At 37.0% G+C, this 15748-nt stretch overlaps 1 protein-coding gene across 3 annotated transcripts in view; it reads left to right on the top strand.

Annotated features, from left to right (window-relative positions):
- The first annotated feature begins 311 nt into the window (after positions 1 to 311).
- LOC100922452 (KAT8 regulatory NSL complex subunit 1) overlaps positions 312 to 15748 on the top strand; it is a 132703-nt gene continuing 117266 nt past the window's right edge. For all 3 annotated transcript variants that reach the window (XM_031960931.1, XM_031960924.1, XM_031960916.1), the window contains exon 1: positions 312 to 1020. In XM_031960931.1, coding sequence (XP_031816791.1) covers positions 401 to 1020 — 620 coding nt within the window. In that variant the 5' untranslated portion in view covers positions 312 to 400. The remainder of the gene's footprint in view (positions 1021 to 15748) is intronic.

Raw genomic sequence — 15748 nt, 5'->3', positions numbered from 1 at the left:
TCTGGCGCGGGGACGCGCATGAGTGGCGCGTGCTACGGAGCCCGAAGCGCTCCGGAGGGGAGGATTAGTGACGGGGTGGGTGGGGAGTGAATGGAGTATTGTTGTCGTTCCTCCTCCTCCCCTTCCCCTCCCCTTGCCCCATGGTTTCCCCCCTCCCCCCGCACCCGCCCGTCAGGGTGAGGGCGGGGGAGAGGCGGCTGCTAGCCTTTACTGCCGCCACCCACCGCCGCCCCTGCTGCTGAGGTTGCTTATGTGGCTGAGGGGAAGGAGCGAAGACGGATCCGGCGCGCTGCCTCTGCGCCTCGGCCAGATGGGGCGGCCGGCTTCGGGCCGTCCGCACTAAAGAGCCGGGCCTGACGGGAAGGAAAAGACGTTCCGTCCTCTCTCCCCGAAGACCCGCATGGCGGCCACCTCCTCGGCCATGGCCCCGGCTTTGACCGAAGCCACCGCAGCTTCTGCGGCGGTCGGGCCCCACACCCGCGACTTGCTGTGGAGGCCGGAGGCAGGAGGCCGCCGCCGAGATCTTGGGCCCGAGCAGCAGCCGTCCCTAGAGGGGGAGGCGGCAGCGCTGCGAGACCGGCAGGCAGCGCTGTGGGACCGGGCGCGGAGGCTGTGCCATCGGCTGCAGGTGGTTCGGGCTCGGCAGGTGGAGCGGCATGTCCAACAACAGCTGGCTGGCCTTTGGCGGCATCTGGCTCCCGGGGCCGAGTCACCCTCGCCGCCGGCGCCGGCGCCTCCGCCCGCCGCCAGGGCTGCGGAGCTCCGGCGTCTGGTGGGCAGCGCCACCGCCCTACTTCGAGCAGTGCAGCGGGACTGCGACTCGGACGCGACAGACACGGGCAGCGGTAGCAGTTGCTGCAGCAGCGGGAGCAGCAACGTAGGCAGCGGAAGCAGCAGCAGCAGCAGCAGCAGCAGCAGCAGCTGTTCCTCCGGCGGAGAGGAAGAGGAGGAGGAAACGGAGCTTCTGAGCCAGGCAGGCCCGAGGCAGCCTCCGCGTTCGCCGCCGCCCGCACCCGCTGGGTGAGTGCCGAGGCGGGAAAGCGTCTGGAGAAGCAGCCGGTTCCTTTCTCTGGACCGCCGCCTCAGCGTCCGTAGTGCTAGCTGATGGTGAGGCGCCGGGCTCTGCGGCCAGGGCGGGGTCGTGGGGCCGCCGCGCGTGGAGGTGTGCGGAAGGCTGTTCGGCTCCCAGGAGTAGGGAGAGGGCCCTATCCTTCCCCGGTGCGCGGCTGGTCACCGCCCTTTCTCCTCGGCCCACGGGGCAGGCGGGCGTGTGGCTCCGGGCACTAACCCAGACGCTCATCATCAAGCTCCGTAACTTCATGCCTTTTCTTGCTGGTGTTTTGCCGACCTTTTCCTCTCCGTAGGCTGTTGTAATCAGTTGGGAGTGTTTGTCTAGGTAGTACGATAGCAAATTCAGTCAAACCTTCCGCTTAATTTATTGAATGCGTTGAACAAAAACGGTCTGGTTTTCCCTATGCTGGCCGGCCATCCTGACGTCTCCCTGTAATTCGAGTCTGGAATTTTCTGACTGGCTTAATTGTTCTGCCCTCTAAAGCAAGTATTGGAAATAATCTCTAGCCTATGGCTAACAGGAAAGTTCCACCTTCTTCCCATTTCCCTTCTCCTTTCTGTATTTAGGCATAAAGGAAATAATCTTCCTTTGGTAAGTAGCGTGTTCCTAAAAGCTGCTAGACGTGGGACAAATTTTAATTTGGCCGTTCTTTGGACCCAAAAATGTTAGCAATGAGTTATTTAGGTTAGAAATTTTATATAGGTCTATATCTTCAAGCATTAGTAATTTTTTTTTTTTTTTGCTTCATTATTAGTTGCTAACTTAGCTGCAGTTTAGAGATTGCCTTGTTCGTTTTATTTGCCTGCAGACTTTTCACCTTTTTTTAAGGAAGCGTGTTACCACCTGTAATTTCAAAAGCTGTTTGCAGCCAACAGATAGATGGGTCCTTTGTAATTTTTGATAGTTTACAGAAAATACTCACAGAAACAACTCTGAAAGTAATATATCTTTTCATTGAACTAATACTAAATGGAAAATACTAATTTTGTCATGTTCTGTTAGGATTAATTTAGAGAGAGTAACCATCCTTTCCAGAGTGGAAATTTTGCCAAGAGATTTACATAACTTTTGTGTTTATAGTACAAATCCATGTTCTTAATACCTTAAATACTGTTTTCCAAAGGGAAGTCTGGACGAAACATGAAAATTTACTTTGTCATTTAAATTCAAAGATGTTTCTAGGAAATAGGAATTGATGGTGGTGGTTCTGTAAGGCAAGGATTTGATGTTGGTTTTTAAAAGAATTTTCTTAAGAGGAGACCAGTGAGTGATAGCTGAATAGAAGAGAGGTTATTTAGGTTGTGGGAAAGGAAAAATAAGGTGAAAGATTAGTATAAAATATAAACTCACTGTGAACCATAAAGTAACGAAAATGCCATTTAAAAATATAATGTGATGACAAAACAAAAGTTGGAAACTACTGGCATGGTATAGCTTTAAACTTCATATATTCATAGATGTTTGGATCTCAAAAAAGCTAATCATTTTAATATCTACTCTCACTGCTTTTCAGTATTATATCAAATTCTCATAGTCAAAAACCCTGTCTGATCTATTGGTACAAATCTATTCTTTCTCTTTTAGAAGTTAAAATTTTAGGTACCATGCTTTTAAATATATAGAGAGAAATTTCATCTAAAGGTACTCAGATTGCAGTCTCTCCATTCTTAAATTTTAATGAGTACCTGTGGCCAAATAAAATTTATGACAACCTGGACAGCCTGGTGATAAGGCTCTGTTGAACTTGGCCAGCTCGACTGATTCTTAAAAGTTGTTTCTCCCCAGGCTTACTTGCAAAAATCTCCCTTCCTACAAAGAGCTGGTTAGAGCTTGTACTCTTCTGGAAAAGCCTTTGAGATTTCAGGGTCACCTCCAATAACTGGGTAAAACATTCTCAGTGTAGGACTTAACTCTGAAGAAGGAGGTAATATTCTAGTGGAAGTAAAAATGTAAGGGTAGCTCACAACTCCATTTCTATTTGATATTAGACACATTTCGACTTATGTTGTAGAAAGATGACTTAGCTAATTTGAATTTTATGAACCAGTATAGTGGATTACCTAGCTTATGGTTAAGCATATGTCCAGGTTGCTTTATTCTAAGTTTTATTTTATTTTATTTATTTATTTTTTTTTGTGGGATTTTTTCTCTTACTGCAGTGGGTACACTTGGTCATTTGACAGTTAGTCAACAAGCATTTGTTAAGTTATTATGGTCAAGCCACTTGTGCTAAATGCTGAGGATAGATTATACCTATCTCCTCTCCTTGGAGTATGGGGTGGATACTATGAGAACTGAGATTTTCTTTTAATTCTGGTTCTAAAACATTATTTTATGAACAAACAGACTGTCAGGAAGGTTGTGATTTGTCTAAGATTGCAAAGGTAATAGTATTATCTTTTCACTATCCTAGACTCCCCTTTGTGTAAATAGAACTTGACTTTTGCTCAAGAAAGACACATGTTGGAAATAGTAGAAAAAAATTTATTGCATACTAGCAAAAGAGATTGTGATATAAATAAGGGTCACAGAAATTCATGGAGTAGAAAAATCAGTATGGACTTAGAATTATCAAAAAGATGTGATAGAGGAAATGAAATTTGAAATGGCCCTGGAAGGAATTATATTATTTGAATTCTCTTAGGTGAGTTGTGAGGAAAGCATCTTAAGAGTGGACTTTTTCCAGGATCCAACTGGAGGGAAAGATTTCTATTGAAGTCATAGGCTATAAGATGGAAGAAGTGAAGAAGATGCAGTTGACAAAGGGTTTGAAATGATGTTTAGGAATTTAAATTTCATCTCTTGGGCAGGAGTAAAATATGATTTCTTGAGAAGAGATATGTTGTGGGTAACCCAGATCAAATTGCTTGCCTTCTCAATGGAGAGGGGAGGGAGAAAGAGAAGGAAAGGAATTTGGAATTCAAAATTTTTAAGACAAATGTTTAAAATTATTTTTACCTGGAATGGATAAAAATAAAATATGAAACATACCAAAAAGTTATATTGTAGATAAATGTTTTAAATTAATTTTGTCATGTTTTATTAGAAGATTGGAGATAAAAGATACTTTAGAAGTCATCTAGTTTTATCCCCCCTATTTTGCAGAGGAGGAAATGGCGATCCAAAGAGACTGTGACTGTTAACCAGGTTGAACAGACTTTCTAGGTCCAGAGCCTGTGTTCTTAATTCTGTACCTTACTGTCTTGAAGGGGATTCTACTGTAATGTATGCATAAAGTGGTGATGTCCTAGATTTAGGATATTTCAAATAGGAAAAGCAGGAAAAGGGAAAAGAGACATTAGAAAGGAATAATTGAAAAATATGTTGTGATTGAATACTTCAAAAGTCTCTTGTTCATTGGAATGCGGATTGATGCCACCAATGAATATCATAACTTTTATGTGTAAATGATGTTTATAAATGGCTGTGGGTGAAAGGATTTTACCATCACCTGAAGAGCAGTATAGAGAGGATTTCTCAAAATTTATATAGGCTCTTACTCCACAGGATAGACTTAAGAGTTCACAGGATCATGAGATAGAGAATTGGAAGGCATTCTAGCAATTATATAGACCAATTTCCCCATTTTACAGATGAGGAAACTGAGACCTCCAAGAGGGTAAGTGATTTGCCCATAGTAACCAATCATCATCGCACTTAAAGACTTTCTGGCTTGCAAGATCTTGCACCCCTGGGCAACAGTAGGTATTGGCTATGCCATAAGGAATGGGCACTACATCTTCTTTGATGTATGTCTTGCCTGCTTCACCAGAGAATTCTTAACCACAATACTGGCTATCTGTTTTGCTGATCTTGAAACAGTAACTCAGAAGTCTTAACCCATACATTATTTGAGCTTACACAAAAATATTCCATGATACAATTTAAAAAAAAATATCCACTTTAGATAACTTGGAATTTTAGGGCTTTGGAGATTGTGGTATTTAATCCAACAGATTTTTTTTGTTGTTGTTGTTGATATTTTTCCAAATGCATGCAAAAAAATGGGTTTTTTTTAGCATTCACTTTTGCAAAACCTTGTATTCCAAATTGTTCTCCCTTTCCTTCTCTCCCTTACCCAAGACAGCATTACAGTGTACAGTTATTCTAAATATACTTCCATATTTGCCATGCTGCGCAAGAAAAAAAAATCAAATTAAAGGGGGGAAAAACAAGCAAACAACAACCAAAAGGTAAAATAGTTTTGATCCACATTCAGTGTAAATATGTAGTTCTCTCTCTAGATATGAAATTAGGTTAAGTTCTGCAGTGATTAGAATTCCTAATACGGTTACAATTAGGATGGAAAATTTAGTTAAGGTAGGCATGGTTATTGGGATTATTGTCATAGGAGGGAGGTTTGATGTTATAGCATCTTCCATCATGAGTCTATTGGAACTGCTTTGAATCACTTCATTATTTTTTTTTTTTAATTTAATAGCCTTTTATTTACAGGATATATACATGGGTAACGAATCACTTCATTGTTGAAAAGAGCTAAATCCATTACAGTTGATCATCACATAATCTTATTGTTGTGTAAAATATTTTCTTGGTATTGTTCACTTCATTTAGCATCAGTACATGCAAGTCTTTTTAGGCTTCTCTGAAATCAGCCTGCTCATTATTTCTCATAGAACAATAATAATATTCCTTTGCATTCATATATTATAACTTATTAAGACATTCCCTAACCGAGGGAAATCCATTCAGTTTCCAGTCCTTGGCTGCTACAAACATTTTTGCACCTGTGGGTCTTTTCCCCTTTTTTTGTGATCTCTTTGGGATACAGACCCAGTAGAGACACTGCTAGACCAAAGGGTATGTCCAGTTTTATGGCCCTTTGGGCATAGTTCCAAATTGCTCTCCACAATGGTTCACAGTTCCACCAATAATATGTTAGTGCCCCAGTTTTCTTACATATCCTCCAATATTCATCTTTCTCTTTTCCTGCCATTTTAGCCAATTGGAGAGGTGTGGAGTGGTACCTCAGAGTTCTTTTGATTTGCATTTCTCTAATCAATAGTGATTTAGTTCATGAAAATCAGTGACTTAGTTTTTCATCTGAAAATTGTCTCTTCAAATCTTTTGACCATTTACCAATTGGGGAATAAAACCACTGTTATATGACAGGTAGTGGCAGAGTTGTCCCTATTGTGATTTTAGTTTAACTTTAGCAAAAATGTTGGCTATATGGAATGACTGTTTAATGAAAACTTGAGATTCCAACTATCTGACAAAATGACAAAAAAATTAATCATTGACCTTTGTGGAAATTTACTATATGCTTTGCAACTGTAGCAGAATTAGAGAAATTATTGATACTGTATATGTAATTCATTGTAGCTGGAAGGAAAGTATTTTGTAACTCTTGAGTGTAAAAATACATGCCATATTTAAAAGTCCCTGGGTTGGGGCAAGGAGGAGAATGGAAGGGAGGAATGTAAAGTTTTTATTCTAATCATTTATAGCTCTTATAATGCTAGAGTATTGGTTGAGAGCTGAATATTTATTGAGTATACTAAATACTCATGTGTTTCATGAGCAAGATACCACCTCTTGACTCCAGACTTTTTCTTTGACCATCTTCATGCCTAGACAACTCTCCATCTTCTATTGGCTTCTCTGGCATCCTTAAGTCCCAACTAAAATCTCATATTCTATAGGAAGCCTTTTTCAATCCTATTTGATTCTTAAGTGTCCTCCTCCTTTTATTTCCTATTTATACTGTATTTAGTTTGTACACATTTGTTTGTTGTTTCTTCCATTGGATTCTGAGTTTCTTGAGGGACCTGTCTTTTGCTTCTTTTACTAAACCCATTGATTAACACAGTAGATGCTTAATAAATATTTATTGACTAGCTGAATACCTTTTAAAAGATAAATGCCTCCAGCTCTGGCCAATGCGCTTATGCATCTTATGTGTGCAGAGCTTCATACTGGGCACCAAGGAATATAAAGACAAATTACATTAAATTCTAAGACCTTCCCTTTTAAAATTATTTCTACTTTATCCTTTATAAAGCTTGTTTGTACATATTTATCAACTTGTCTCTTATTAGATTGTGAGCTCCCTGAGAATAAGGACTATGTTTTGCTTTTTTGTGTGTGCTCACTGCCTGACACACAACAGACATTTACTAAATGTTTGTTGATTGACAAAAATAAAAATAGTTCCTGCATTCAGTGAGTTTACATCTTGTGGAAAGGGAGATGAAACATGTAAACAACCTGGAAGTAGTAAAAAACTTAAATGTTATAGTTATATTTTTGTTTTTAAATGTATAACAAATTTTAAAGCTGAAATTCAACATTGTCATTTGGAAATTTTCTTTATATTAATAATTAAAATTCCTACCTCTGAGTCCTTCAGAAACTTTACCTATTTCACCAAGAAGATTGAAACATTTGTCTTCCCCTATTTCCTTCTGTAAACTTTTCAATCTTAAAAAAAAAACTCAGTTAATCAAATATTTAAGTATCTGCTAAGTGTTAGATATTCTTCTAGATAATGGACATACAAAAACAAAAATGAATTACTTCTTGCCCAGAAGGAACTTAGATTTTTGTTGTTATTTGGTGGTAATGAAGATTTATAATAAAATCTAAAATAAATATAAGGCCATTAACATAAGGAAGTGGGGCATTATTATTTGGAGGAATAAAGAAAGCCTCAGAAACAAAATAACTATTGAGCTGATCTTTGAAAAAAAATTAGAAGTGAGAAGAGGGATATATGAAGTTCTCATTTACTTACCTAAGTTTAGGGACGAGTACTTCATTTAGCATCAGTTCATGCAAGTATCTCTCTCTAGGCCTCTCTGAAATCATTTTTCCTATATAGAACAGTAATTATTCCATAACATTCATATACCATAACTTATTCAGCCATTCTCCAACTAAGAGACATTTGCTCAGTTTCCAATTTCTTGTCACTACAAAGAGAGTTGCCACAAACATTTGTGGGTCCTTTACCCTCCTTTTTATGATCTCTTTGGGATACAGGCCCAGTAGAGATATCAAAAGATAAGCAGTTTGATAGTCCTTTGGTCATAATTCCAAATCGCACTCCAAAATGGTTGAATCAGTTCACAATTCCACCAACAACTAATTAATGTCCTAGTTTTTTCCCCCCCCACATCCCCTCCAACATTCGTCATTATCTTTTCCTGTCATCTTAGCCAATCTGACAGATGTGTAGTGGTAGTTCAGAGTTGTCTTAATTTGCATTTCTCTGATCAATAGTGATTTAGAGCATTTTTTCAAATGACTAGAAATGGTTTCAATTTCTTCATCTGAGAATTGTCTGACCATTTATCATTTTGAGAATGGCTTGAATACTAATAAATTTGAGTGAGTCTCTATATATTTTAGAAACGAGCCTTTATCAGGACTTTTGAATGTAAACATTTTTTTCCCAGTAATTGTCTGAATTGGTTTTGTTTGTGCTAAAACTTTTTAATTTAATATATAATCAAAATTACCCATTTTGCATTTCATAAGGTATTCCAGTTCTCTCTTTGGCTACAAATTCCTTCCTTCTCCACAGATCTGAGAGGTAGATGATCCTTTGGTCTTTTAATTTGCTCATAGAATCACTATGTCTAAATTATGAACTTATTTCGACCTTATCTTGGTATATATATAATATCTCGTGTTAGGTGTGGGTCAGTGCCTATTTTCTTGAAGAGAATTTAGAAGAGAAGAAGAAAGAAAGTGGGGGGGGGGGAGATAACTTTTTTAATGCAGTTTGAGAAAGTAAGGAATAATATGTATAAGACAATAATGATGATGGTATGTTCTAATGGACATCTTTTATTTTAAATTTATTTTAAAATAAAATACAAAATAGAAAAAAACCCAGCAGAACATAAGAGAAGATTCAAAAAATGAAACAAGAAGCATTCAGAGCTGTTCATCTTTCTTTACCTTCCTATGGATTTTCTTTTATTCTCTGATAGGCACTTTTTACTGTTTAAACAAAAATATTTTCTTACCCAATACTGGGGGGTTTTTTTGTTTTGTTTTTTTTTAGTTTTAGTTTTTGCTGAGGCAATTGAGGTTAAGTGACTTGCCCAGGGTCACACAGTTAGGAAGTGTTAAGTGTCTGAGACCAGATTTCAACTCAGGTCCTCCTGGGTACTTCAGGGTTACCTAGTACTGTTTTTAAAAATCATATCATACTCAATTCAATCCCAATCTTTCTTGCAAATTACCCAATCACTAATGCCAATATTAGACATGGTTTGCATTTCCACATATAAAACATAGTTTGTCCTTATTGAGTCCTTTGAAATTAGTCCTAGATATTTACCTTATATTTCTCTTGAATTTCATGTCAAATTTTCTATTAAGTTCAGTCTTTTTTGCAACAAAATTCTGGAAGTCTGGCAATTCAGTGAATGCGTTCCCCCCTTTTTAAAACTGGATTATGCTTATCTTTGCTGTGTACTTACATACTTACATTAAAAGATTTGGCTGCAATCCTAGTTCTTTTGCTCTTTGATACATAGTGTTCCAAGATCTATAGTCTTTTAATGTAGCTATTGCTGGGTCTTGTGGGATTCTAATTGTGGTTCCAACCATATTTGAAGTATTTTTATATTTTTTCTTGTAATATTTTCCAGAATTTGGCTGTGGTGTTCCTTATAGGTTTTCCTTATAGATCTTTTTCAGTGGTAATTCTTGAACTTTTTTTTCCTATATTAAAATTTTTTTTAAAACTATATTTGATTTTTTTCCTAACTGCATGTTAGAAAACTTTTTAACTTTCATTAAAAATTTTTTTTCTTTTGAGTTCCAAATTTCTTCCCTCTCCTTCCCCATCCCTGAGATGTTATACAGTTTTATATAGATTATATATGTGCAATCATGCAAAACATTTTTATGTTGGTCATGTGATGAAAGAAAACACAGATAAGCACCCCCCCCCCACACACACACACACACATACAAATAAAGTGAAAAATAAATATCCCACTTCCATCTGCATTCAGACTCCATCAGTTATCTCCATGGATGTGAATAGCATTTTTCATCATTAGTCCTTTTGGATTGTCTTGGATCATTTTATTGCTGAAAATAGCTAAGGTCAGGGGTTCTCAAACTTTTTAAATAGGGGGCCAGTTCACTGTCCCTCAGACTGTTGGAGTGCCGGACTATAGTAAAAACAAAAACTTTGTTTTGTGGGCCTTTAAATAAAGAAACTTCATAGCTTTGGGTGAGGGGGATATACATCCTCAGCTGCTGCATCTGGCCTGCGGGCCGTAGTTTGAGGACCCCGTAAGCTACTAAGTCGTTCACAATTTATCTTTGTACAATATTGTTGTTAATGTGTACAATGTTCTTCTTGGGTACTGCATACTTCACTTTCCGTCAGTTCATCTAAATGTTTACAGGGGTTTTTATATCACAATAGTATCCTATTACAATTATATACCTCAAATTGTTCAGCTACCTCTCAATTTCCAATTCTTTGTCACCACAAAAATAGTTGATATAAATAATTTTGTGCAAATACATCCTTTTCTTTTTTTTTTTTTGATCTCTGATCTTTTGATCAGACCTAGTTAGTGAATAGTATTGCTGAATTACCCAAGTTTCTTTAGACTCTTGTGTTTATATTTCAACCTTCCTACTCATCTCTGGTCTTCTCATCATATTTAAGTCTTTTATCATTTAAGAGCCATTTTCCTCCTTCTGGGATTATTGTCACCTTTGCAAGATAAATTATTTATTATTATGTTTAAACTTATCCCTTTACTTTTTGGAATATTGTATTCCAAGATCTCTTTTCATTTTTAATGGTTTTTTTTTTCCATTTCACCCATTGTATTTTTTAATATATCAATAATATTTAATGCATTTATTAAGAGTTCATATTTGCCCAAAAGAAAACTTCAACAAGTAGATAATATTACAACAGCAGACTTCTTTTTTTTTTGATTTACATTCTTTTTTTTTATTTTGAAAAAAAATTCTTTACAACATTATCCCTTGTACTCACTTCTGTTCCAATTTTATCCCTCCCTCTCTCTACCCCCTCCCCCAGATGTCAAGCAGTCTTATACATGTTGAATATGTCACAGTATATCCTAGATACAATATATGTGTGAAGAACTGAACAGTTCTCTTGTTGCACAGGAAGAATTGGATTCAGAAGGTAAAAATAGCCCGGGAAGAAAAACAAAAATGCAAACAGTTCACATTCATTTCCCAGTGTTATTTCTTTGGGTGTAGTTGCTTCTGTCCATCATTGATCAATTGAAACTGAGTTAGATCTTCTCTTTGTTGAAGAAATCCACTTCCGTCAGAATACATCCTCATACAATATCATTGTTGAAGTATATAATGATCTCCTGGTTCTACTCATTTCACTTAGCAACAGTTCATGTAAGCCTTTCCAAGCCTCTCTGTATTCATCCTGCTGGTCATTTCTTATAGAACAATAATATTCCATAACATTTATATACCACAATTTACCCAATCATTCTCCAATTGATGGGTATCCATTCATTTTCCAGTTTCTAACCACTACAAACAGGGCTGCCACAAACATTTTGGCACATACAGGTCCCTTTCCCTTCTTTAGCATCTCTTTGGGGTATAAGCCCAGTAGTAGCGTTGCTGGATCAAAGGGTATGTACAGTTTGATAACTTTTTGTCGCCCATTGTATTTTTTAAGGAGTTTTTTTCAGTATATATTTTTTCTATTTCACCATATCTGCTTTTTAAGAACTTGTTTTCTTCAGTTAATTTCTATGCTTCCTTTTTAAAGCTGTTGACTTTTTCCCCCAAGCTTTCATAATTTTCTTGCATAATTTTCATTTCTTTTTCATATTTTTTTCCTCTCACTTGATTTTTAAAATCCTTTTTTGTACTCTTTCAAGAGAAACTTTTGCACTTAAGAACAGTTCATATCTCTTTTTTGAGGCTTCACTTTTGGCATTTTACCATTTCTGTTCTCTTCAGGTTTCTTTTCTGATTTTTCTCTATTTGCCATAGTAGCTTTCTATGGTCAGGGCTCTTTTTTCTTGTGTGCTCATTAAAGTTGAACTTTGCTCCTAGGGTACAGGGGAGATTGTTCTAATTAGGGTTTGTGATAACATATAGTAGGTTTCAATTGAAAATCAGGTGAAAAAGCTTTATGGTCCTTTAAGGTGTAGCAGATAGTGATGTCTTCATTGTTATTTTTTTTTTTTTAATAAAGTCATACTTTTTCCTAATGTTTGTCAGAGTCAAAGATTTTGGTTTCAGAACTTTATTTTCTGAATATTTACTTCCTATGGTTGCCAAGGTTGCCAAGAAGGCAATGGTTGATTAGAAGAGACAAGGTTTACAGCACCAGCAGAAGTTGGCCAAATCACTTCTCCACAAGCTGCTTCCCTGAATTATGGCTTCTGGGACCAGGTTGGAAGGAGAGGGCTTATAGTCTGGAGAATGATACTATTCCCAGGATTCCTGGACTTAATTATGAGGGGATGTAATTACTTTGATCTTTGCTTATGGCTTCCCCCCCCCCTTCCTCATTATATTTTGGAGAGGTTTCTCTCATGCAATCAAAAAATACATTTATTCTCTTTCAGCCCGTTTTAATTATATAGACAAAACTCTGTTATTTTTATTCTTTGCTTAGATTATTGCCAACTGTAGATTTCAAAACCAAAAGGAACTGTCTGTCCTTCTGTGTTTAGGATACAGTATTGTATTTTTTTAATCTTAGCTATCGACTAGTAAAAATAAAATTTGTCTTCTCAGTAGTTGATATTTTTCTCATTATTACCTTCATATTCCTATATAGCTGGCAGCTATGTGAGTCATTACTTTTTTTCAGAAAAGTTCATTTCACATTTAGTATTGAGACCAAAAAAAAAAAAAGCAAAATTGATTCCCTTTACATAAGTAGGGTTGCTAATTATGGTAGTGCATGGGCTTTGTGAATGGCCCTGTGTCTCGGACTACTTCTTTAATGAAAGCCTACTTGAGTCTCTTATCATGGTATAGAAATAAAGCATTCTAAGAACAGTATACTGGGAATGTGAGCTTTATCCTGGTCTATCAAGTTTGAAAAGGCTTGTGTATGAGTTCAGCACCTAATTAGTTAAGTGCAAGGTATTTTGTCACTGGAGAAATGGTGACCAGAGATGACCTTTTTCCAGCCACAGCATTTCATGGATATAGAAGGATTTTGCATTGGCAGAGAGTATCCTCACACAATAAATACTGATGATCTCTACATTTTATGCTCTCTCATTTAGATTTTCAGCAAAGCATTTATTCAATCTCTTAGTGACTTCCTGTCATTCCCCATGAGTTATTCCAAACCTTTACTCAAACTCCAATTTTATTGAGATAATAATTTATCCATCCTCTATCTATCCATCCATACACACGCAAGCTGCCTCCTTTACTGAGAAAAAATTGATGCCATTTACTTCACTTCCCTTTACCATATTTTAAATTCTGTGACTTCTCCTATTTTCTCTGAGGATGAAGTGTTCTTTGGATACTACATAAAAATTAGCTATTATTATTACCTAATGCCTCTCTGTGTGCTCTTTATCTAATTTCCTCTGGGTCTTTATTTCATTCGTTATCATTATTTTTTCTCTTTTCTTACTCTGTCCCATCGTTTTCTCTTCTCCCCGCTCCCAAGCAATCTGTACCATTCATTCTCCTTCTCTCAAGCTCCTATACATACACATCCCTTGCTCTAGGGCAGCTTAGTATCTTTAGAAAAAGTTATAAAATGGGACTGGTTCTATCCATTAGCCATTAGCCATTATCCCTAAGTGGACCTTTATTGTTGCCCAACAGTTTTCTATCATAAACACCTAATAGTATGTTTCATAGACACTGTTCTGAATCTTTTCTCTTTTCACCTCTGACTATATTCCTGCATCCCATGAAGTCTACTTCTTTGTCTTCCATCTCCTAATTGTCTTTGACAGTATTGCTGGACATGCCTTCCCTGTGTACAGAGATTTGTTCCCTCCCTTTTTTGTTCCCAATTACTGGTACTGTAGTAGATAGCTTTTATGACTAACTGCCGCTTTTGTAATTATCATACATAGTCTTCTAAAAGACCTTAACAGAACCTTGTTAGACATCTCCTTTATGCATGTGTCTAGTTGCTCAAAGCCTCTGAGTGAGTAAATGTTGATTGTTTTCAGAAAAAATTCCAGATGCCTCTTATCAAGGTCCTCTTATGCAACCAGAATATCTTCCTTTCTTCCTTGTTGGTCTTATTTCATACTTTTCCTATGATCCTATATATTCATTCTTCCATTTTTTTTTGCGTATTGTCTCCTTCATTAGAATGGGAGCTCTTTAAAGGCATAGGCATTGTTTTCACCTTTGTATCTTTAGCCTTAGTAAAGTGGCATGTAGTAAGTATTTAATGTTTGTTGATAAAAGGTGGCAATGCCTTTGACAGAAATGGGGAAGTTCGGGATTATAGAATAGGGAAAAACAATAACAACTTTTGCTTTAGATGTAGAGTTCTGAGATGTTTTTTGAAATATATAGTAGTTAGTGATGTAGATTTGATACTTGGCCTAGGGCCAGGGACTTCTAGTTACTTTGTAGCACTACTTATAGGCACAGGTCTTGAATTCTAATAAAGGGAACTGGATATTGAGTAACAGAGCTGTCAGCTGGCACCTATTGCTGCACCCCACCACATTTAGGCTCCTCTATACTGGATGTGAGATGTCTTCTTCCTTTGGTTCACAGTATTTCCTTTTTCTGAAATGTTCAGTGACCTCTTTCTAGGTAGACACCAGTGGCACTTAGCCCTCTCTCTCTTCCTGTGCTATGCTAACCTACACTGGAAAAAGGGCTTCCTCTTTATTCTTTTCAGATTTGGTTACATAAATTTTTTGGACCTTTTTACAGAAGTTTGAGGATGAAGGGAGCTTGTTGTACTTTTCATCTTTTTACTCTTGCTATGTTGACTCTTTAATTCTTCATGTTTATCATTTATATCTCATAATATTTCACTATGTTACTACAGTTTTTTCAGTCGTAATGCATACTGGTGAAATTCCTGGCTCAAAAGTATATGTGTACATTTTGAATAACTTGTATAATTTGAAATTTTTCTCTGATGATTGAAACAATTCCCAACTATACCAACATTATTTTTGCTTGTCTTTTTACATTTTTCATGAACTATTTTTTGTCCTTCCTCATCTTTGTCAACCAATAAAATGTGAGTTAAAACTTTAGGTGATTTGATTTTTATTTATTTTATTATTATTGAGAACCCTGGAGCATTTTCTCTTAATGAATTGATAATTTGCTTTCCTTTGTTAAATTGTTTAATGATATCCTTTGGCTCTTAAATAGGTACGTCAATTTCTAATATTGCTCTAAGTTTATGATCTTGTGATCTTAGATAACAGATAACTTGTTAAGATTCCCCCCACCCCCGATAGTTAGCTATTTTTCATATTCTAGCCACATCAAGTTTTGTTTCTCTGCAGAAAGCATTTTTAGTTGGATCAGTTTTGCCTTTATTATTTTTTATAACTGTCTACTTGGTTAAGAATTCTCCCCTTGCCATAGTACAAAGTGCTTTTTTCTGTTCATCCCCTTTTTTAAAAAATGGTATGATTTTTATTTAGTTGTTATGCTTCCTTAAAGTAGTTGATTGTAGAATATGACATAGGATAT

Source organism: Sarcophilus harrisii, chromosome 1 (assembly GCF_902635505.1).
Source record: "Sarcophilus harrisii chromosome 1, mSarHar1.11, whole genome shotgun sequence".
Taxonomy (NCBI): Eukaryota; Metazoa; Chordata; class Mammalia; order Dasyuromorphia; family Dasyuridae; genus Sarcophilus; species Sarcophilus harrisii.
Note: the sequence above shows the minus strand (reverse complement) of the source record. Positions and strands in the feature narration are given on the sequence as shown.